Raw genomic sequence first — 21,870 nt, 5'->3', positions numbered from 1 at the left:
CAATGAGGAAAAAAGTCCTAAGAGAAACTGAAAAATGTGTTCAAAGTCTCACAGCTAGTAAAAAAAACCAGAGTCAGGGATTAAATGGAGGGCTCCTGCTTCAAGTCCGAGTTCCCAGCCGCTTCCTAATGCATCACTGGGGTCCTCGACTTCTTACAGATGCCTGCCCTGAGCTATGGTGTGCCCAACCAGGCTGGCATTTGCGGCTTTGCTTTTAAACGTTTGATTATGCATGACCTATTTTTCACCCTTTGGCAAAGTATGATTTCTTTAGGGGAAGAAAGAAACCAAAACTCTTGAGCTGGATTTACAAGAACACAGTTTTCCAGGTCTTCTCTCTTCAAAAATGCATCGAGGTTGGCTTTGGGCCCTCTTTTTTATTTTTATAAGATTTTTTTTTTTTTTTTGATGTGGACCATTTTTAAAGTCTTTATTGAATTTGCTACAATATTGCTTCTGTTTTATGTTTTGGTTTTTTGGCCGCAAGGTCTTAGTTCTCCGACCAGGGATCGAACCCGCACCCCCTGCATTGGAAGGCGAAGTCCTGACCCCTGGACCACCAGGGAAGTCCCTGTGCCTTCTTAAGTCCCCTCAGACATAACAGGCAGCTCGTGGGGCTTTGGTGGCTTCTCTCGGTAGTTCAGACAATTGTGAAGCTGATGTACCTAGTTCCCAATTATTCGGTGCCTCATGGCTCTACCGACGTATTACAGTAGATCAGAGTATGTGGATGGAGTGCGTGCCGCTGCTAGTAGAGAATCTTTTTACTAGTAAAATATTTTTCCCTGCAAATATTCCCTAGAGATGCCAAAGTGAAAACAGACCACGTGACACAGTGAAGCATACTGTGTTTCTTTCCAGGGAGTTGCGTAATCAATGATCGACATCACAAACTTTGTCCCGATCTGATTTACCCAAGGAGAGTTCAATCTCTGCTTCTGAAACAACTGCCCATGGGAGAATCAGTGGAAAACCAACTCAGTTCTGGAGCAAACCACAGGAGAAAGAAGAAGAGGGGGCAGGGGCGGGAAAGATACAGACTATCAACCAAAGTACATAAAACTTTTAATGAATTAACCTTACAAAAGACAATGGCATCAAAACATCAGACGTGTTTGGTACAAAACTAGTCCTAGGTTGTAAGAACTAATTCTGGTGATGGATGGTGATGTGCTGCTGGCATGAGACACAACAGAGCAAGGTGACGGAGCCATGGATCCCAGCTGGGCCCGTGGACAGTCACTGCAATGAGACACGTGGGTGAACACAGTCGGATTCCATGGGAGGTGACAAAATCAACTTAGTCACACATACTGTGTGTTTTAGTATCAGACTAGCAGATGCGGTTGGCGAGCTACCATATTTTTCCAAAAAAGAACATGCACCGGAAGATAATATACACCCCCTAGTTTTATTGCCTTAAGAATTTTTGTCTGTTTTGCCTCTCTCATCTCTGTCAGTTTCTCTGAAGGCTTTTGGGCTGTAATGCACACTCCTTTCCCTTCTGCTCAGGAGTAAGCACGGTGCAAATGGCAGGGCGATCTTGGCACACATCAGACACCAAACGGCAGGCCACCGGGTCACAGGAATGAGTCTACAGAGGCTCCAGAGGACAGAACAGAGCACACACATCACAAACGAGGGACAAAAGTGGCAGTCAGAAAGTGCATTGTTATCTTCCTGAAAATACAGTCTTCTTGCCAAAACCGAGGCGACGCTTCAGGATGCCAGGTTGCTCTGGGAAAGGGACCGTGACATCTCTGTGTTCACAAAGTATGTCTTCAGGTCCCCCTTTCCTTTCACGTTGATTATTCCTCGACATGTGCACGTGTATCCCAGGGTCTGCAGAATGAGGCTCGTCTCCTCAGTAACCTGGAAGCACAGTGACAGATGAGGAAGTGCTTAGTGCCGATGCGGACACAACCCTTTCAAAGGGCATTTGACTACAAGAATAAAGAGCCCCCAAATGTTCATGCTCTTTGACCCATTCATCCTACTCCTGAGAAATCAGATGAGAGAATAATCCATGAGAGGAAGAGCTTTCTAAGGACAATGTTTAATTCAGTGCTGTGAAAGTTAAAAACTGGAAACAACCTAAGATTCAAGTAATCTCCAGGGTTAAGTAAACTACGATGCCATCGTGCTTGCTTCAGCAGCACATATACTAAAATTGGAACGATACAGAGAAGATTAGCATGGCCCCCGCGCAAGTATGACACAAAAATTCATGAAGCGTTCCATATTTTTGAGAGTTAAACTTGGGCCAAACGTGCAGTAAACATTTATTTAAAAATGACTATTGACTACTGTTATTAGTTACAGACATCAGTTACAATTTATAGAACTGAAAAATAATGACATGTTTAATTATAATGATTTTAAAGTAAAATTCAAATGTATGGTGTCCTGAAGAAAACAAAAACAAAAACAAAACTACGACGCTATCATGATCAATGTCACAGATCAGATGATGAAATCATGTCGAACTATTTCAGCCCCCCAAAAAAGAATCAACCCTGGATCCGTGCCATGATTTTAACCACATGAAGATTATGCTTTCACATGTAAGAGACCTGGAAGAAAGGAAGTAAACCTATGTTGAAGTGGTGGGATTTTGGATGATGCTTATAAATTGTTATTAATGTCATTTCCTAAAATAATAAATGTTAATGATAGATTTTAATATAGATAAGAGAAAACACAGGAAAAGCAGCACAGTCGACTCTGCAAATGGCCACGTGTTTCAGGTTTAATACACATGAATAAAATGACCTGAAACTGAAAGAACCTTAGGAATTCGCACCAGCCTAAGGGTGGACAGGATGCTCTGCATCAGGTCTGGAAAGTTTCCCCACCTCATTGGATTGACTCAGGTTGCTGAAAGGAGTGACCCCTCCGGGGCAGTCTGTCAGTGTGACAGGACTCCTGATTTCCTGCCACTGCACCACGAGGTGAGGACCCCATCTCTGCACTACGCCCCGGTCCTGCTGGGTCAGTGGGCAGGGAAACCTGCTGGGTAGGACGGATCCTCTCTCCGAGGGGAGGGGAGGTGAGTTGTACTGTCTTCAGCTTGAGCATGTGCTGTGCTCTCGAGAGAGACCACACCTAGGACCGAGGGCAGGGGTCTGATGCTTGCGTGTCAGAGGAACCTCCTGCAAAAGGCATCCTCTCAAGCAGAGAACGTGTGAGGTGCACCGACTGGGATACAAACAAGACCTCAGATTCTGAGGTGAGGGACCACCCATCAGGAACGTGGTTCCCCAGCCAGGCCCCCCAGGAGGTATCTGGGACCTGAGCAGAGAGGGAGGGAGCTATTTCCCCAGAAATCCCTGGTAACACTGCTCTGGAACCATGTGAAACAGCAGGCGAGGAGGAGGGATTTCATCCCACTTCATCAGAGGAAACGGCCATGCCACCTGTAGGGCCCGGCCACCTTGGGTATGTGGGTGACGCACAAGTGCTGGGCGTGACACACGTGTGCTGGGCACGCCACACCACAATTTTGGTTCTGGTGTGGACACCGTCGGGGGGCCGTGTGGTGTTGGGGCAGCAGCAGTGGCAATGAGCCAGCCCCTTGGCGGCTGAGAGAGGCCTGGAGGATGGACACTGCCATGGGGCAGAGGTGGCAGCACATCAAAACCACAGGAGGGCTGGGCTTCTAGAACCCAGGACAGCATCCAGGGGGACCCAGAAGTAAGGCTGAAGTGTGTGTTGTGACGATCTCAAGGGCAGGCTGTGGGAAAGAGCTAGAAAAATCAATCTGTCTTCTGCAGTGTGACCCAGTGGCTGGCCCCTAGCAAAGGGGCCAAAGTGTGGGTCTTTCTGAGCAGAGCAGGAAGGAAAAGGGGGATGCAAAGTCCAGATGCTCACGTCCTGCCCTCCCCTGGCTGGGCCCAAGTCCCGGAGAAGGAGGATAGGTTGTAGCTCGGGAACACTAGATAAGAACTGAAAAACTATGGACATAGTCAAGAAAATCAGATGACAAATATATTCTCCTGACTAGAGTTCTTAGGGGCAATCAGAATTAGAGATTGCTACAGACACTTGGCTTCCGGTCTTCCACGCAGGGAGCAAACACATCGTTTGGAGCCTTGCAGGGTAATTTTGCAGTTGAGGCTGGTGCTGGGCAGCACACCCTTGGCATTTCTGAGCTGGCCATTGGAATCTGTATCGCCAATCGCACAGTTATCGTGACATTCAGAGAGCCATCAACCTAATGAATTCCAGCTACGATTCCTCCAAGTCCAGGGCAAGCCTGGCTGGGGGACGAGGGGCTTCCTATGCTGTTCTTGGGGGCACAGGAAGCATGGTGGGAGTGTAAATCATCTTGAATAAAAAGAACTTGTTCTTCAGGCCCAGGGGAAGTTTTAAATATTCTCAGCATCATTTTCAATTCTTCCTGGCATCTCACTACTGGGCTTTTCGCACATAAATGGAAATGAGAGGCTAGTGGAGCTGGGGTGCGCTCTGCCCTCCGGAGAAGAAAACCTACCCAGATGCGGACCCTCCAGCCACTGAGCTGAGTGAACACGCAGGCCTGCGGAAGACATCCCTCACTCTGGACGGGCTGAAACCTGTCTTGTTCCCTCCCCGGGCTCAGAGAAAGCGCACAGAGACGGTCCAGGTGGCTGCACGGCACTAAGTCACACGGACTTTTATGAGGCCCAGTTTCCTCTTAGAGACACACGTGATCATTGTCAACATTGACCTGTAGGGGATTTACGGTCTCCGGGAGGGCACGTTCCCCTGACCGGCCTCTCTCTCAGATTAATTTTGATACTTATCCTAAGTGCTCGGAAAGTGCTTGGAGAGTCGGGAAGCATGCGGAACTACTGTCCATCTTCCGAACGTTCCTGGTGTGCGGTGGAGGCCTAGGTTGGCCCACGGGTGGGCGAATGTGTTCCTGGTAGGAGCCTGCCTTTCTCCCCACCAAGCAGAAGACCCGGGCTGCCCAGGATCGCTGGAGCATCCCTGGGCACGGGGAGCGGCCAGCCATGTACAGACAGAAAGCCCTAGTCAGAGGAGCCCCGTTTTTGCTGAGAGCTTGGTCTGGGGCGGATCCCAAGAGAACAGCCGGCTCTATTTTTCCTTGGCAGTGGCCAATTTGGCCGGGAAGGCCTGGGATACTTCCTCTCCTCCTCCACACTCCTCTTTTCTTCTCTCGCTCTTCTCTTTGTTGGATGGTTGCTAACTTTTCAGCAACTGCTGACTCATATTCTGACTGCAAGGTGAACACGTAGAAGTCACGTGTGTCACCTTCCATCTAAAGGTCAAGCTCTGCCTGAGAAAGGCCACAGAGACAGGATCCTCTAGGAGGAATGAGGTAGTCACACTGAAAGCAAGTGAGCTCTGCAGGGGTTTCACGAAAAGCCCCTTCTAGGTGATGCTGGAGCTGACAGCTCCCTGCAGAGGTTAACAATGGACTCCAGTGTCCAGCGTACTTTTGGGAGGCAGGGTTATTTGAGGATTTCCGCCAAGCTGAGGCGCAGAACAGGGGCTCAGGGAATTCTCTGAAGAGGACAAAAAACCGATAAAGCCTGTTAGCTGTGTCCAGTGATTTTCATACAAACTTGCCATTTGGCAGGAATTTATCTTCCAGAAGACAAAAAAGCTGGGGTGAAATGTGGAACCATTGCTTTTTGAGGGCGAGGAAAACAGAAAGTTCCACACAGACACACAGGCACGTGCGCGCACACACATACACACACACACACATATCCTTCTCCTTCGGAGAGTGAGTCTCCCATTTTAGGTGCTGGTGCTGTGACCCAAGCAGGTGTGCGCAGTCACCACTGCTTTTAACTTTTCAGATCTTGGAATTCTCCCCCTTGGGTGGATTCCAGAGCCTTCCAGTCATTTCCAGATATCTGAATTCCATGCTAGTCTGATCTAGTACTGTCATTTCACCTCACTCCATTTCATCTCTTCCTCTCCGCAGTTGGCCCCTTCACTCATCCTCCAAGTTCAGCCCCTGGGGAGCGGAAGGCAGGTGGTCACATCTGGTCTGGGTTATACCAAGGAGAAGGGCACCCCTGCCACCCCTCCCATCAGGTGACTGCACTGCCCTGTTGGTCGCTGTGCTCACCTATTTTCCCAAATGCAATAACCTTCATACTATTTCACAATTTTTATGGTTCACAGTTAATGCAGAAACGAATTAGTATTTCCCCAATAAAAAGTTTCACTAAATTACAAAGTTTACTTTCTTCCCTCTGTTTTAATATATTATCCTTATTATATACTTATGTATGGTTCCCAAGACGACAGACATGGTGGATAACAACAGAACAGACTAAATTACCTGGATTTTGTCCAGGACGCCGGTGCTGTCCATCCTACTGGCCACATTTACGGTGTTGCCCCAGATATCGTACTGTGGCTTCTGAGCTCCGATCACACCGGCTATTACAGGGCCATGGTTAATACCTGTGACACACCAGAACCAGCTGAGCACGATTTGAATCATGAACTTGACAGTGTAAGCAACTGTCTCAAACAGGGAAGTTTTACAAGACCATTCCTGAACCATCATTACGCAGCAAACATTTGCCCAACTCATGGAACTCTAAAACAAAGAACCATAATTCGTCTAACTTCATCATCTCAAAAACAGTAAAATGTTTGTCTTTCTTCCTCTTCTTGATTCGCGCTCATATGTCTATTTACCATTGTTCCATAATAGCGTAAAATTGGTATACTTTATAAAACTCAACATTATAATTGTTTTTCTATGATGCCACATAATCTTAGGCAAGGGATGATTATCTTGTTTTCCGATAGTTTTGTGGTAATGCACCTATTTTAATTTTAACCAGCCACAGCGAGTCTGTGAACTCTATTTATTGGCCGTCCTGCCTCTGGTGGACTTCTGGGTTCCCTCTAATGTTTTGCTTAAACCACCACCAGCCCCTTGACATGTGTGCTGCATTCTCTACCTGCCATGTACTATTCTGTGAGCTTGACATGTACAAGCTTCTAATTCTCACAGAACCCTGCCTGGGGTCTTCCCCCACCCCCAGTGTAGCAAGTAGGACGATTCCTTGTCCCAAGAACTCAGTTCAAACACACGGACCCACAGTTGTTATGGGCGTCGCAGGGAGGTAGGCCACAGAAATAGAAACAGAGGTATTGACACTGGTTGATTTTTTTCCTCCCTATATTTTCTCCTGGATCTAAGACCCCCTCCTCCCCAGGCTTACTGCAGTAATCAAATCGTATAGATTAATGAGGGTGTTTCTGAGAGATTTCACTCCCCACTACTGAACTGCTTTGTGTACAAGCCCAGTTATAGATCGGAGGCAAAGCCTCCCCTTTGCAATGGAAAGTGGGGCAGGCAACACAGCACAAACGTTGTTCCACAAAATCCCTGAAGGTACGCAAGAGTGAGAAAGAAGTTCTCCTTTGCTTTTGTGGAGTATTCAGTAAAACTCAAATCTTTGTTTCAGACATCCCGAATAATTTATTCCTGCTGCTGGCCGGGGATCTCAGACGCCACTGCCCTCAGCTGTCCTGGCTGCTCTGAGCCCCTGCTTGGTCAGTGGCTCTGGGCCAGGGCAGAGAGCCTGGGGCCGATATTGCTGACAGCGGAGCGATCTCTGCGGAAGCGCAGGGGCGTGCTTGATCTGTGCTTCCCACTCACTGACTGACTCTACAGCTTGACGTGTGGAAAAGGACATTAGGAGCAAGTTCGGCTCTTACTATGTATCATGATTTTGTAGGGGCTAATATTACCCTTCTGAGTTCCTACTGTGAACTGCCACTGGATGGCACTATGTCCAAAGATGGGGCTGGGAAGCTGCCCTTGGGAGAGACGGAGGGTTTGGGGAAAGGCAAGCTCGGAGGCCACGGACACACTGAGCAGGGCTTCTGCAGACATGGAAAAGAGCTGGTGTGTGGGGTGAGTGTATAGATATTAATAGTTATTCAATAATCAGTGCAAAGTAAGCACTCAATAAGTACCTACTTAAGGAAGTCCATTAACTTGCTCACATTAATTTGGAAAATATTGTTATGGTCCAGACCAAGAACCCTGGGCTTTTGATGTGACAGATATGACTAGCAAAGAATTGTCCCGTTCCCCTTCGCAGTGAAGGGCAATATTGTTTTGGTCCATACATATTTGACAACAGATGGAGTGGGAGGTTGGGGTCAGCAGCTTTTCTGTGTAGAATGGATAAACCACAAGGTCCTACTGTATAGCACAGAGCACCATATTCAATATCCTACGATAAACCATAGTGGAAACGAATATTTAAAAAAGAATGTATATATGCGTATAACTGCATCACTTTGCTGTACAGCAGAAATTAACACAACATTGTAAATCAACTGTACTTCAATTAAAAAAAAAAGACTATTTGACAGGGGTCATTCTGCCATGCAATTGATTTCTTTTTTTAAGGAGCATACTATGAAAGTTTGAGGATCCCATTTTCCAAGCTGTTAAAGCAATAAAAAGCTCCAGGTGAAAGGGCTGTCTCCACGTTTGATGGGGGCAGCTTCCTGCCCACCTGGCCCTTCTCATCTTTGTACGGGTGGAGCCAGATAAAGGTCCACTGGGCACACAGATGAGAAGGTCTAAATAAAAATGTGTTCAGATACTCACAATAAGACATACATGCAGTGAAGAGAATCCCATTTGCTCAAGAAATGTGTAATATTTCTGGGTTTTACAATTCAGAACATATGAACACCAAAGGAAGAAAATAGCCCCCAATATTGGGATTTTTTAAAAGTTGAAATCTCTATGCAAGAGAGGTGAAAAGCCACTCAGATAGAATTTGTTAAAAGGACTACTCTTATATGGACTTGCTTTCAGAAGCAGCAAAATATGTTGCCAAGAACAGCATAAAATGGTCAAAGAAGCTCTTACAAATCACAAATGGCCTCAAGTGACCATGCAAATGTAACAAGGTGGTGTGTGCAGACCTGAGGGTTTAAAACACACTTTTTTTGGATAGACATTTGTAAAAGGCAAGGGAGCATGGAACATGCTCAAGAATCAACTTAAAGCAAGGGAAGAACTTACTTGAATTTTTTTTTTTTTTTGGAAGAAAGTTGGCTTTTTCTCTGGGATTGGAACGTTCAATCTGAAAAGCTCCAGCTCTGTTAGAATTTAGGACACAGTTGGGGTTCTTATAGGTTGTGACCCCAGGGGTATGGGACTATTCCAACAATTCCAAGATGCATTTTTAAAAAAACAGTCTTACATCTTTGAAGTCTGGATGCATCTTATAGCCCATAGTGGGTCCTACTATCATAAAATGATGGAGGGTTTTACAGTCAGGCTTGCATCAGCTCCTGGCATGGCTGAAGGCTGAGCCTACCATGACCTGCAGAAATGACCGTGGCTGGAGAGACTGAGACCCAGCTCAGGGTCCACTTCTGAAACCAAGTGCTTGCAGCCTGGGTGCAACCAAAGCAGGTGTTTTTTTTTTTTTTTTTTTTTTTTGTTTTTTTCTAATTTGCACAAAAGTGCCTCAGGAGCTCATAGCTGCCCTGGGCCCTTCCACATGCCGTCCAGTTCTGCTGCTCTAATGACGCATTTGTCATTGTACTGCTCCAACATCGCAAGGATTGCGACCTTTCTGTGAATCTGTTCCTGACACCAGGTCTTCTCCACAGCCCACCCCAGATCTGCACAACGTACCTACTCGTAACTTGAAGTCGTTGAAGGAGTGCTTGTTGATGGCGTCCAGTTTCCCCACCAGGGCGAATGCAAACTCCACCATGGTGCCGATGTGCATGTACTGCCTCTCGGGCTCCTGAAAGAAAAGAGACACAGCAGGCGGGGGTGAGGACTCAGCAGGTGGGGAAAGGCTCCTTCAGTCACAGGATGCACACTCTTTCCTCTGGCCTCCTTGGGGGAGGGGGTGTCGTGGCTGAATTTTGTACCCCCAAATTCATATATTGAAGTCCTAACCCCCAGGACCTCAGAATGTGACTGTATTTGAAGACAGGGTCTCTAAAGAAGGAATTAAGATTAAATTAGGTCATTAGTATGACCAATCTTGTATGACTGGTGTCCTTATAGGAAGAGGAGATTGGGACACAGACACACCCAGAGAGACCATGTAAAGACACAGTGAGAGGGCTTCCCTGGTGGCGCAGTGGTTGAGAGTCCGCCTGCCGATGCAGGGGACACGGGTTCGTGCCCGGGTCCGGGAAGATCCCACATGCCGCAGAGCGGCTGGGCCCGAGAGCCATGGCCGCTGAGCCTGCGCGTCCGGAGCCTGTGCTCCACAACGGGAGAGGCCACGACAGCGAGAGGCCCGCGTACCGCAAAAAAAAAAAAAAAAAAAAAGACACAGTGAGAAGGTGGCATTCTACAGGCCCGGGAGACAAGCCTCAGAAGAAACCTTCCCTGTCGGCACCTTGATCTCAGACTTCCGGCCTCCAGAACTGTGAGAACATAAATGGCTGTTGTTTTAGCTGCCCAGTCTGTGTTACTTTGTTATGGCAGCCTGGGCAGACTTATACAGGGGCTAACCATTTTCTGCCTTTACTGGTCTCTGGGTGGTTTATCATCCCTTGAGGAATAGAGAGTTATCACCCACATGGAGCTGAAGGAAAAGTCCAAGATTTCCAATGAAGATAAGTGGAAATTTCTACTTCTTTTTACTATTAATTTGCCTTTATGATTCCTGTTACTAATTCACATTTACCATTAATTTGTAACACCTATTCTGTTTGTGTTTACTTTTGAAGTTCATCCTTTTGAAAATTCTATTTTTGGTTATATTTTTTAAAAAAAGATTCTTTATTAGTATTTGTATATAACCTATAAAAATGTATTCATTTACACGTCCTGAAGGTCCCCCAGTTTTTTGGGGCATAATTTTATTTTATCATTTATTTGCTTGCTTGCTTATTTATTTTTTAAATTAATTTTTATTGGAGTGGTTAGGTGCAGGGGATAGTTTGGAACACAGCTTCGTAAGGCTGAACTGAAATGCAGCCCTGGAGCTGCCGTCAGGCTCTGGGTATGGACGTCCTCTCCGTCTTTCTTTGGTCTCCCTGCCTGGTCTGTGAGCTCCACAAGGGCAGAGACTATGTTCTGTTAACCTGTAGACACACACAACAGCAAAGCGCCTGGTGCAGAAGCACTTAGTAAATGTCTATTGAGAGACTACACTTCGGTTGACCGTCGGGTAGCCGAGCGGGGCATGATGTCTGGGAGGAAGAGAGAGAGAGTCCTCAGCTGTGGTGGAAGGTCAAAGCCGAGGGATTCGCCCGTGGGAAGCACACGCCCAGAGGAATCATTCACGTGTCCGCTGCAGTGGGCGAGGGCTCCAAGGGAAGAAATGGAAACAAAATATCAGAGGGGTGACCTGGGGGAGGCCCTCAGCTGGGACGGGGCGGGGGTCAGTAAAGGACCCTGGAAATACTTGAGAGGACAGAACACGGAGTCATCGTGGGTCTTGCGCTGTGATTTCTGGGACGGGTGTTCATCCCTCTGGGCCCCAGAGGAGTTCAATCAGAGGTGGAGAAAGCTCTTGGGGGCATTTGAAGAGGAGGCACCTGGTGACCAGTGGGGGGCATACTCCATGGAGGGTAAAGATAAAAACCAACTCTGAGGGTTTCAGTGGGGATGACTGAGAAGGGAAACAGACAGAACCCACCCATTCAAGATGCCAAGAAGATGGAGAAAACCACGGTAACAGCTAAGGGAAACAGGAACACGGCAAGAGGGCAGTCCAATGACCCACACGGCCTTCTAATAATGCCAGTGAAGGGGATGGCACTAAAGCAAGTCTCCCAACCTGGGCACTGCTGACATTTGGGTGGGATCAATCTTTGTTGGGGGGTGTCCTGCACACAGCAGGGTGTTGAGAAGCATCCCTGCCTCTGCCCACTAGATGCCAAGAGCATCTCTCCTTCCAGTGTGACAACCAAAACGGTCTCCAGACATTGCCAAATGTGCCCTGGGGAACAAAATTGCTCCCAATTGAGACCACTGCACTGAACTTTATACACACACACACACACACACACACATATATACATATACACACACACACACATATATATACATACACACACACATATATACATATATACACACACATATATACATATACACACACATATATATACATATATACACACACATATATACCTATTTACACACACACATATATATACATATATACACACACACATATATATACATACATATATACATACATACATATCTATATCTATATCTATATCTATATCTATATATATATGAAGGGGGAAGAGGAATTAAGAGAAAGATTTCTTCCTTCCTTTCCTCGAGTGAATTGTATCATTCTAGAAAAAGATGGATGAAATACTACTGTTGCCATAAATCCGCAACTTAAAAATGTGGGAGCAAAACCAAACCATTTAAAATATTAGAACCACAAAGCAGACTGTCAGCTAACTTTGGTGGAAATGCAGAGAGTCATTTCTTAAGAACAGTTACACTTTTCCATCGGAGCTTGCTAATATCTCTTGTCTCATGACTTAGGGGGAAGACATGATTTGGAGGTATATGCAGGCAGTTGGAAAACATCTTGCTCCTTGACGGGAGGCATGAGCTGTTAAATCAACAGACAGGATCCTGTGCCGTAAAAATTACAACAGTCCTGGCAAGGAGAACAGACTGGCTGTGGGAGAAATGGTTTGCTTTTCACGGAATCAAGGTGCAGCAAATGAGCTTCTCTCCCTGATAAATGACTGCCCAATCTGTTTCCAGGCAGCAGGCTTCCACTGTGGGTTTGATGTGACCTCAGTGATAAATGAAGAGACTGAGCTCTGGGAGTGGGGTTGAAATCCAACGTCAAGGACTCATTAGGGTTTAGTAAAGCCTAGAGAAAATTATGCTCAGTTTCTAGAAGAGCTCAGGTCATTTCAAGAAGTCCTTATAACTGAACTTTTGATAAATGTTTGATGACAGCCTGAAACAGCTCTTTCTTCCATGATCCAAATAATTTCTCCCATCTCCAAATATTTAACTGACTTCTAGCTACACAGAGAGACCACTCATTCAGTTTCCTGGAACACACTTGGAAAGCTGTTTGTTTTGCAAGTTTCACCTGCAGGGAATGTGGCATAAAGTAAATGCATGTTTATTGAGGTTATTTTATAACCCAAGTGACTGGTATTGACTGAGGTGAAATTAACACAAGCCTCTGCTCCTGGCTTCTCCTCTCTTTCCTCCTCGCCTTCCTCTATCCATCAAACGTCCACTGCGTTCCTGCTGTCTTGGTGCTCATCTGATTCTGAAGATTTGGAACTGCTGTCTAAGGAGCACTTAGTTCTGCTGCCTGGGGCTCCTGGGAGAACGGATCAGACCTCACAGCTCTCTGAAGGAGAGTCACCCCAACCAGGTAAGCTGCATGTCCCAGCATGGAGATCGGCCTTCACCTGGGAGCTCAGGGCATCTGAGTTTCAGGCACCTTTTGGAGAGCAGGACTGGAACCCACAGCTTCCCAGTGTTTATCATCAAAACTCAGAGGCATGAAATAATATTTATGGAAAATGGCCTGATTCCTGGGCCATCTGTGGATTCCTCTGTATCCAGTGAACTTGGATTAAACTGGACGCAATGTTCTCCACCTGATATCACTCTACCAAAGAATGTATTTGATTAAAATATGCATTAAGAGCTGTTCTAGGGCTTCCCTGGTGGCGCAGTGGTTGAGAGTCCACCTGCCAATGTGGGGGACACGGGTTCATGCCCCGATCCAGGAAGATCCCACATGCCGCGGAGTGGCTGGGCCCGTGAGCCATGGCCGCTGAGCCTGCGCGTCTGGAGCCTGTGCTCTGCAATGGGAGAGGCCACAACAGTGAGAGGCCCGCATACTGCAAAAAAAAAAAAAAAAAAAAAAAAAGAGAGATGTTCTAGCTAACAACCTCCCCCCTCAATGTGTTAAACCATTTTCCATAAGGAAGTTACTGAGCTCACTGTTCACTACAGACCCATCCTAATGCTTTGAGGGCCTGTTTGTTAGAGCTTGGGTCAGGGACCCAGTGGAGCATCCAGCTGCAGCCTGATGTGGCTTGGTTTCAAATATATTAATGAATGAGTGACTTGATCTCGCCTTATGAACACTAAAGCACTGCACTTGTGTTGGCTGCTGGAAATTTCGGAACAATTAATAGCAATAGTGTATGTATGCAAGTACTTAATCCTCACAACGATTCCCATGAAAGAGTGCCTGTCTTTATCCCCATTATGCAGATGGGAAAGGGAAACCCAGAGAGGTTAATAACTTGTGTAAGTGGAATAACCAGGCTTTGCAGGTGGGCAATCTGACTCCAGGGTCCTCAATCTTCATTTACTCTAAATGTAAATGGATTAAATACTCCAATCAAAAGACACAGAGTGGCTGATAGGTTACAAAAAAAATCCATTTATATGCTGCCTACAAGAGACTCACTTCAAATCTAAAGACACACTCAGACTGAAAGTGAGGGCATGGAAAAAGGTATTCCATGCAAATGGAAACAAAAAGAAAGCTGAGGTATCAATACTTAACATCAGACAAATAAACTTCACCCTCTTGCCTCCTTCCCCGTGTGCATCTTGAATGTGGTCACAACTTTTGCTATTTGATTTTCATTTTATTGCATCATCCTCATTTTTGTTTCTATCTTATCTTTCATATTCCTTGCATGTTAGTTTATTAATTTAAAAATATTTTTGCATTGCATCCATTTTTGTAAGCTTCTTAAGGGAGAGATTTAAATAAAATAGGCACATACATGTAGACAAGTAGGTAAGCATTTTTCCTTGATAGTCTTGCTGCTAAAATGGTGACAGCTGTGTTGGATGATGCGTCTAAGAGATATTCAGCTGATGGAAAACTATATCCAAGCATTGCTCATTAATGGATCTGGCCACCACCCATGTGGATGACTGGAATTCTACTTGGGTGCCTTATTGAAAACTCAAACTTGTAAGTCTAAAACTATTATTTCTATTTAATCTCCCATTAACAGCTCTTATTCTTGACTCTTCTACTTTTGCTAATGGTGTCATCAATTTCAGATCCCTAAACTGGAAACCTGAGATTCAGACAGTCCCCTCCATCTTGCTTCCTCAGCTCCCAAGTCCATCTCCCACAGACATGCTTCTCCCATTCACCTCTTTCTTTATTTCCTTTGTTTCTTTATTTTCATTGTTTATATGGTGACCACTGCTTGTCTGAAAGCAGGAAGTTCACTAAATAATTGCCAGCACTTTTGAGTCAGACAAAGTTGGGTCTAGCTCCAGGTTCCACAATCATCAGCTGCATGGCCTTGGCTGAGTCACTTAACTTCTCTGGGGCTCAGTTTCCTCATCTGTGAATTGAAACAATACCTACCAGTCTCATAGGCTTGTGGTTAAGATGAAATGAATTCATATGGGCAACACATTCTGCCTGCATCCCTGAGGCTCAGGTTTTATTTAGTTTCCTTCATGATAGGTTAGAGAAGCACATCACTCTGCTTGACATGAAAAGCTTCTAGGAGGAAAATGTTAGCAAGAATTGCTTTATGCCCTAGTTTAGTACTTCCCCCCACTTTCCACACACTGAGCAACCTACATTGATGAATGGCTTCAACAACAATCTAAGTGTCTGAAATGTTAAGTATCTTTGAGGTTCTCAGTGTGTATAGCGAAGAGTGATGGTTCTTCCTTCAGTGTTTGTTTCCTATTAGTAGCATTAAAGTAGGAGGGCATTTCTCTCTCCATTTACCCTACATCACGATAGCTTTGGTGTTTGTGCAAAAATACACAGCACTGAGATATTGCTTTTCATTTCAGCAGAGACCAAAACTATTTTCTACTTTTGCCAGTAAAGGAAACTATGGTTTTGAGTTTCAACATATGCTTTAGTTACTGAGAAACTGGCAGCAGAAGATCTGAGAATGATTCCTTACTTCTTCCCTGATCAACTTGGTGGAGTGTCCTAAAGTTTCACCAAAATTCATATGAGGAAGCCTAATCCCCAGTGTGATGGTATTAGGAGGTGGAGCTTTGGGGAAGTAATTAGGTCACATGGGTGGAGCCCTCATGAATGGGATTCGTGCCCTTATATGAAGAGACAGGAGAGAGCTGCTTCCTCTCTCTCTGCTCTCCATCTGCACCGAATGAGGACACAGAGAGAAGATGGCTGTCTGCAAACCAGAAAGAGGGCCCTCACCAGATGCCAAATCTGCAGACCTGATCTCAGACTCCCCAGCTTCCAGAACTGTGAGAAATAAATGTTGCTTATGACCCAGTCTATGGTAATTTCTTATAGCAGCCCAGCTGAGACACCTCTAATATCCCCAGGCTTACCTAGCATTGGAGTTGCTGTTTGCATACATGACTTTTTCCAGACTATAAACTCTGGAGGGCAGTTACAGAGGGGCAGTCATTAACAAGTAATTGGCACTCGCCCCAATAGGTAAAGAAAATCTATGCTGGTTGACCTACTAGCTAAATAAAATCCCAAACAGTCAAATCAGGCAGCTCCTAACTCAGGCAGAGACAGAACCGTTAGCCTGACTCAGTGAATGTGGATGGGCAATGTTTATTGCTCATTGTTTTGTCGGTCAGCTCGGTTTTGCTAATAAACTGAGTAAGTGTAGGAATCTCATAGATGGGTCACTTGGAGCCTGGGATCTTATTTGGGGGATGGAGGGAGAAGAATGATGGAGAAATCCTAGAAATCCTAGTGCTAGCCACAGCGGTTGTGTCTATGGGGCCAACTCAGCAAGAAACAGAGTGAGAGGTAGTGCTTACAAACTAGTAACTACCCTTAGCCCACAACCTGCTGTCAAATTTGTTCTGATAGAATAAATAAATAAAATAAAAAACTCATTTAAAATAAATAATTTAGGGCTTCCCTGGTGGCGCAGTAGTTGAGAGTCTGCCTGCCGATGCAGGGGATGTGGGTTCGTGCCCCGGTCCAGGAAGATCCCACATGTCGTGGAGCAGCTGGGCCCGTGAGCCATGGCCGCTGAGCCTGTGCTCCGTAACAGGAGAGGCCACAACAGTGAGAGGCCCGCGTAACGCAAAAAAAATAAAATAAAATAAATAACTTAACTTTTTAAAATAAAAATAATTAAAAAGAGAGCAATAATACAAAGCTTAAAATTTTTTAATGAGCACCAGCACTCGTACCTTGATAGGAATACAAGCTCCCTGTTATCTCTTGCTTCTCTGCCTCTCCCCTCCCCCCATTCTTCTGGCACCACAAGTCACTTCTTCCAAAGTGTCGCTGGCAATGGGCATCACTCTATTTGAAATGGTGAGTAAAAGCTAGAGGTAAGGCTCATCACAGCAATAGTGTAATCAAAGTATGGGTTTACATGAAAGTTTTCATCTCTGTACTTTGGTTTTGACATATTTAAGTTCTCAGTAAAATTTGTATTAAAAAGATCAAAACCAATTTACATAATAAGACCAGAGATGACCTTAATCATTGATTCTGGCATGAAGGATGGACTTCCTTAATGATAGGGCAGGCAGAGTCCCTTGAGAGGTCGAGTAGGGGAGGCTCCAGAGTGCAGCAGAGGGAATGAGGCAATAGGGAGGGGTGAGTAGTGTGGTAAACTGGGGACAATGTGCCAAGGTGGGGCAGCTGCTTCTCAGCTGGTGATTGTTGTCATCAGGAATGAAGATCCGGAGATCTACCAATTTTCAGGAGAAACTGGAGATGATTATTTTTTAGTGAGATGTCCTTTTATAAGAAGTCTACATAAGTCAAGAAAAACATACCTGTAACCACAAGTGTGCTATCATGGCTTGAGGTCTAAAGGCCATGGCTGGGAAGGAGCAGGGGGCTGCTATGGGTCTGGGAAGTGGTGAAATCCTGACGTTAAAATGAAGTGCCTCTGGGGTGCGTAAGCTCCCCATTTCTATCAACCCTGAATTCCATCGCGGAACATGTACTTTTCAGGTGCATGCTCCGGGGATTACGAGAGCGGGCTCAGAATGCAAGCCTGTTCTCCATGTAATGTTTCATTTTTTGACAAATGCCCGCTTCTTTCAACAACAATCAGTTGTTACACATAATACAACCAACCATCTAGTCATGTTGTCTTTAAGCTTAAAATCAGAATGTGTTGTTTCACTTAAGTTAACACAAATGAAGCAAAACAAAGGTAGATAGAAAGCCCTGCTCTGAGTAGGTGCTGATAGACCCCTGTGCATTCTTTTTCCCGGTGGGTAAGTAGCCTGTGCCGGCATGTAGAAAATGTGGAGGTAATTACAAATAAAAGCTGACTTTCAAAAGGCTGCTTCTATCTAGACAGCTCTGCCTCTTTTTGGATTTAAGAAAAACACATGCATCCTTGAGAAACCCAATATATTTTGCCAAACTAAATATCTGGCTGTGTTGAATATGTTTGTTGCCAAACTAAATATTTGGCTAAATAATAAATAGAACATTTTTTGTTTGTAAACAATAAATGGAAAGTTTTTTGGTTTTAACTAGAGAGATAAGTAGGTAGGCTGCAAAAGGCAAAAGGGACATTCATTTTTTCATAAAGACTACATCCATATTATTATTTCTCAAGCATGCTATGCCCCCAATCAAACATAATGAACTTTCCTTTCAGATTTTCACTGAATTTCAAAATATTTCTAGGATGATCTTACCAAGATTCTAATTAAATGTTCTAAATAAAAATAGCTCGTATTGAGTAAAAGCTCCCTACATGGACCTGATGCCATATTTCATTTGTGTCCCCAAACCCTTTTACCTATTCTGCGGGAGGAAGCGATGGTATCCATACGTGAAACAGTGTACAAACCACAACTGTATTATTACCACTATTATCATTTTTATTACCCACTCTGCCCGTGGAGCATTTTGCATATTAATGTCTTCCCCACAGCCTCAGGAAATGAGTGGGATCCCCACTATATACAAAAGGACACTAATGTGCAGAAAGCTTAGCTGCCATGGCAAGGACTGAGCAGTCTCACGTGAAAGCCACGCTCCTTCCACTCTACCGTGAAGGTAAATACTCATGTATTAACAGTGGTGGCTGTCAGGATGCAGCTCAAGGGTAGCTGAGAAGGCAGATTTTGTGGCTGCCAGTGATGAGGGCAGGAGGGGTGGGGCACCCGTGGAAGGAGTGCTTGGGTGAATGGTGTGCGTACAAACGTGTGGGTGCAGTAGCCAACATGGTGGGGGACTGGGGAAGAAGAGGAGGGGGTGAAGCAGCACGAGAGCTGTGGGCGGAGGGAGGTGAGCCTTGCACCCAGAGTGCCCGGGTCTGCAGCCCTGTTCTATAGCCCTGTTCTATGACCTTGGGCAAGTTACTGCACTGCTGTGCCTCAGTTTCTCCATCTGTAAAATGGGCTCGGGTTGGGGTGTCTCTTAGGCTTGTTAAAAGTAAAGACTCAGGAGGCATTTATTAAGTTTTCAAAAATGGTAGGAGAAAAAAAAGAGCACGTTTGCACGGGGAGGAGTAGGATTGTAAAATGGCGGGAAGGACGCGAGAGGCTGGGCTGGGAAGCAATGTGGCCACGCGCTGCTCCATCACTCATTGAACAGACATGGGCAATCGCTCTGTTCAGCGCCCCCTTCTGGGACTTTGGGGAACACCACATAAGACACGGCCCCTGCTATAATTTGGATGCTGGACAAGAAACACACGTCTAAACAAAAGCAGGAAATGATATGCAGCACGTGGGAGGAAAGGAAATAGGATCTAGACACAGAGGGTCAGGTGAGGCCAAAGCAGGTCAGGGTGCAGGAGAGGCTCCTATGAAAGCGGGAGCCTTGGCACGGCTGATGGGTGAGATCTGAACACAGGGTGTCTTCCTGTGCATCAGAATCACCTGTGGAAATGGAGATTTCCAGCCCCTCACTCGGGTGTCTGGAGACCATGTATAGCACCCACCACAGGGCCTCTGATGCAGCTGGTGGGTGCACCCCTCCTGGAGGGTGTATGAGTAGCACTTGGTGCTTGTCTTCACAGACGCACAGTGCACGTCTGAGGGCTGATGAGGGAGCTGTAGGGAGAGGTAGGGGATGGGTCAGAGCAGGGACATGGAGGCAGATGGTGGAGGCCCTGTTCTGGGAGTACGGAGGACAAGAGGAAGGTGAGGGTGCTGTGAGCAAGCTGGGTGTCTGTGGAAAGCTGGAAACGTGAGCTCCAAGCTTGGCCTAATGGTCAGGAAGGTGGATGATGGTTTTGTCAGCGGTCGGATATACAGGCTGGTGGAGCAAGTCTTAGCTGAGATCCCTGATGGAGGGGAAGGGTTGGGGAAAGAACATGGAAATGTCCACAGAGGAAGACCTCAGGCAGGATTCACTAAAGAGAAGAAACCAGAAGCTGAGGGAGAAGAGGACTTCTGGGCGAAGGTGATGGCTGGCGATATCAGAGGCCACAGACAGGACACAGAGAATGATCGCTTGGGGAATGCAAATCCGACTTGGATTTTGGAATTTCGAAGTACTTCCTGATCTTTTGGAGTGGAATTTCTGACATCCGCATTGGTGAGGGTTAGCACAGAAGGAGAAGGTGAAAAATAAAGGCAGTAGATAAGGACAAGCCATCCAAAAATTGTGCCTATGGGAAGGGGGAGGAGAGGCCTGAAGACATTTGTTGAAGATCCAGGAGACCAGGGTCTGGTGGTGACAGAGTCGAGACCAGGGAGCCTGGCTGTAGGGATGATGGAGGGATGATGGAAGGATGAAGGAGGGATGATGGAGGGCTGAAGGAAGGATGATGGAGGAATGATAGAGGAGTGATGGAGGGCTGATGGAGGGATGAAGAAGGGATGTTGGAGGAATGATGGAGGAGTGATGGAGGGGTGATGGAGGGATGAAGGAGGGATGAAGGAGGGATGAAGGAGGGATGATGGAGGGATGAAGAAGGGATGATGGAGGGATGATAGAAGGATGAAGGAGGGATGATGGAGGAATGATGTAGGAATGATGGAGGAGTGATGTTGGGTGATGGAGGGATGAAGGAGGGATGATGGAGGGATGATGGAGGGATGAAGGAGGGGTGATGGATGAATGATGGAAGAATGTTGGAGCGGTGATGGAGGGATGATGGTAGGATGATGGAGGAGTCATGGAGGAGTGATGAAGGGGTGATGGAGGGATGATGGAGGGTGATTGTGGGATGGAGGAGGGATCATGGAGGGGTGATGGAGGGATGATGGAGGGATGAAGGAGGGATGATCGAGGTATGATGGAGGAATGATGATGGAGGGGTGATGGAGGATGGGCCCGGCACAGACGCTGAATGCTGAATGGGTCTTCATGTGCCTCTGAGCATCCCTGCCAAGGGTTCCATAAGTGGCTGTTGCTAGCTAAGTTCTGGAGCAGGTGTGATTTTGTCAAGTGCCCTAAATGGGCCACAAGAGGAGGTCAGCTGAGAGGCCTCAGAATTGGGGCTGGGATTAGGGTGAGAAGAGTGAGGCACTCACCTCAGCTGCAAAACTTAAGGGGGCACTGAAAAACTCAACCATCATGAGAAATAATATCCTAGTGCAATGTTTAGAAAATCAAAATTAATGCAGACAAATCCAGAAAGAAGTAAAACACTGAAATTTAAAGAAAGATAGGGGCTGTGGACTGCACAGATCCCCCTCAAATTCATATCTGGAAGCCATACCCACGAGATGGCTCTCTCTCTGCTTTGTGAGGACATAGCAAAAGGGCAGCCAGCAACAAGCCAGAAAGACAGCCCTCACATGAACCGCATCCCGCAGGACCTTGATCTGGGACTTCCAGCCTCCAGAGCTGTGAGAAAATAATTCTCTGTTGTTGAAGCTGCCCAGCCTTCACTACGGCAGCTGAGCTCACTAATCAGTTTCTGACAGTGCTGTGCTGGGCGTCTTAGAGCCCGAGGCAACAGGAAAAATGTCTGTCCCTGTGTACATAATTTTATGTTATTTTTAAT

At 46.1% G+C, this 21,870-nt stretch overlaps 1 protein-coding gene and 1 non-coding gene across 3 annotated transcripts in view; one reads left to right on the top strand and one right to left on the bottom strand.

The window, feature by feature from the left end:
* Positions 1 to 1,050: 1,050 nt before the first annotated feature.
* ADCY2 (adenylate cyclase 2) overlaps positions 1,051 to 21,870 on the bottom strand; it is a 449,171-nt gene continuing 428,351 nt past the window's right edge. Inside the window, exons 23-25 of one of the 2 annotated variants that reach the window (XM_065875258.1) lie at positions 9,650 to 9,764; positions 6,302 to 6,426; positions 1,051 to 1,872 (exon numbers count right to left, since the gene is read on the bottom strand). In XM_065875258.1, coding sequence (XP_065731330.1) covers positions 1,720 to 1,872; positions 6,302 to 6,426; positions 9,650 to 9,764 — 393 coding nt within the window. In that variant the 3' untranslated portion in view covers positions 1,051 to 1,719. The remainder of the gene's footprint in view (positions 1,873 to 6,301; positions 6,427 to 9,649; positions 9,765 to 21,870) is intronic. The other variant, XM_065875257.1, reaches the window with a different exon arrangement.
* Positions 2,141 to 2,247, top strand: LOC136121824 (U6 spliceosomal RNA). The gene has a single exon (XR_010655825.1). It is a non-coding gene; the product is annotated as a U6 spliceosomal RNA (small nuclear RNA).

This window comes from Phocoena phocoena, chromosome 3 (genome assembly GCF_963924675.1).
Source record: "Phocoena phocoena chromosome 3, mPhoPho1.1, whole genome shotgun sequence".
Taxonomy (NCBI): Eukaryota; Metazoa; Chordata; class Mammalia; order Artiodactyla; family Phocoenidae; genus Phocoena; species Phocoena phocoena.
This window is presented reverse-complemented; position numbering and strand designations above follow the sequence as displayed.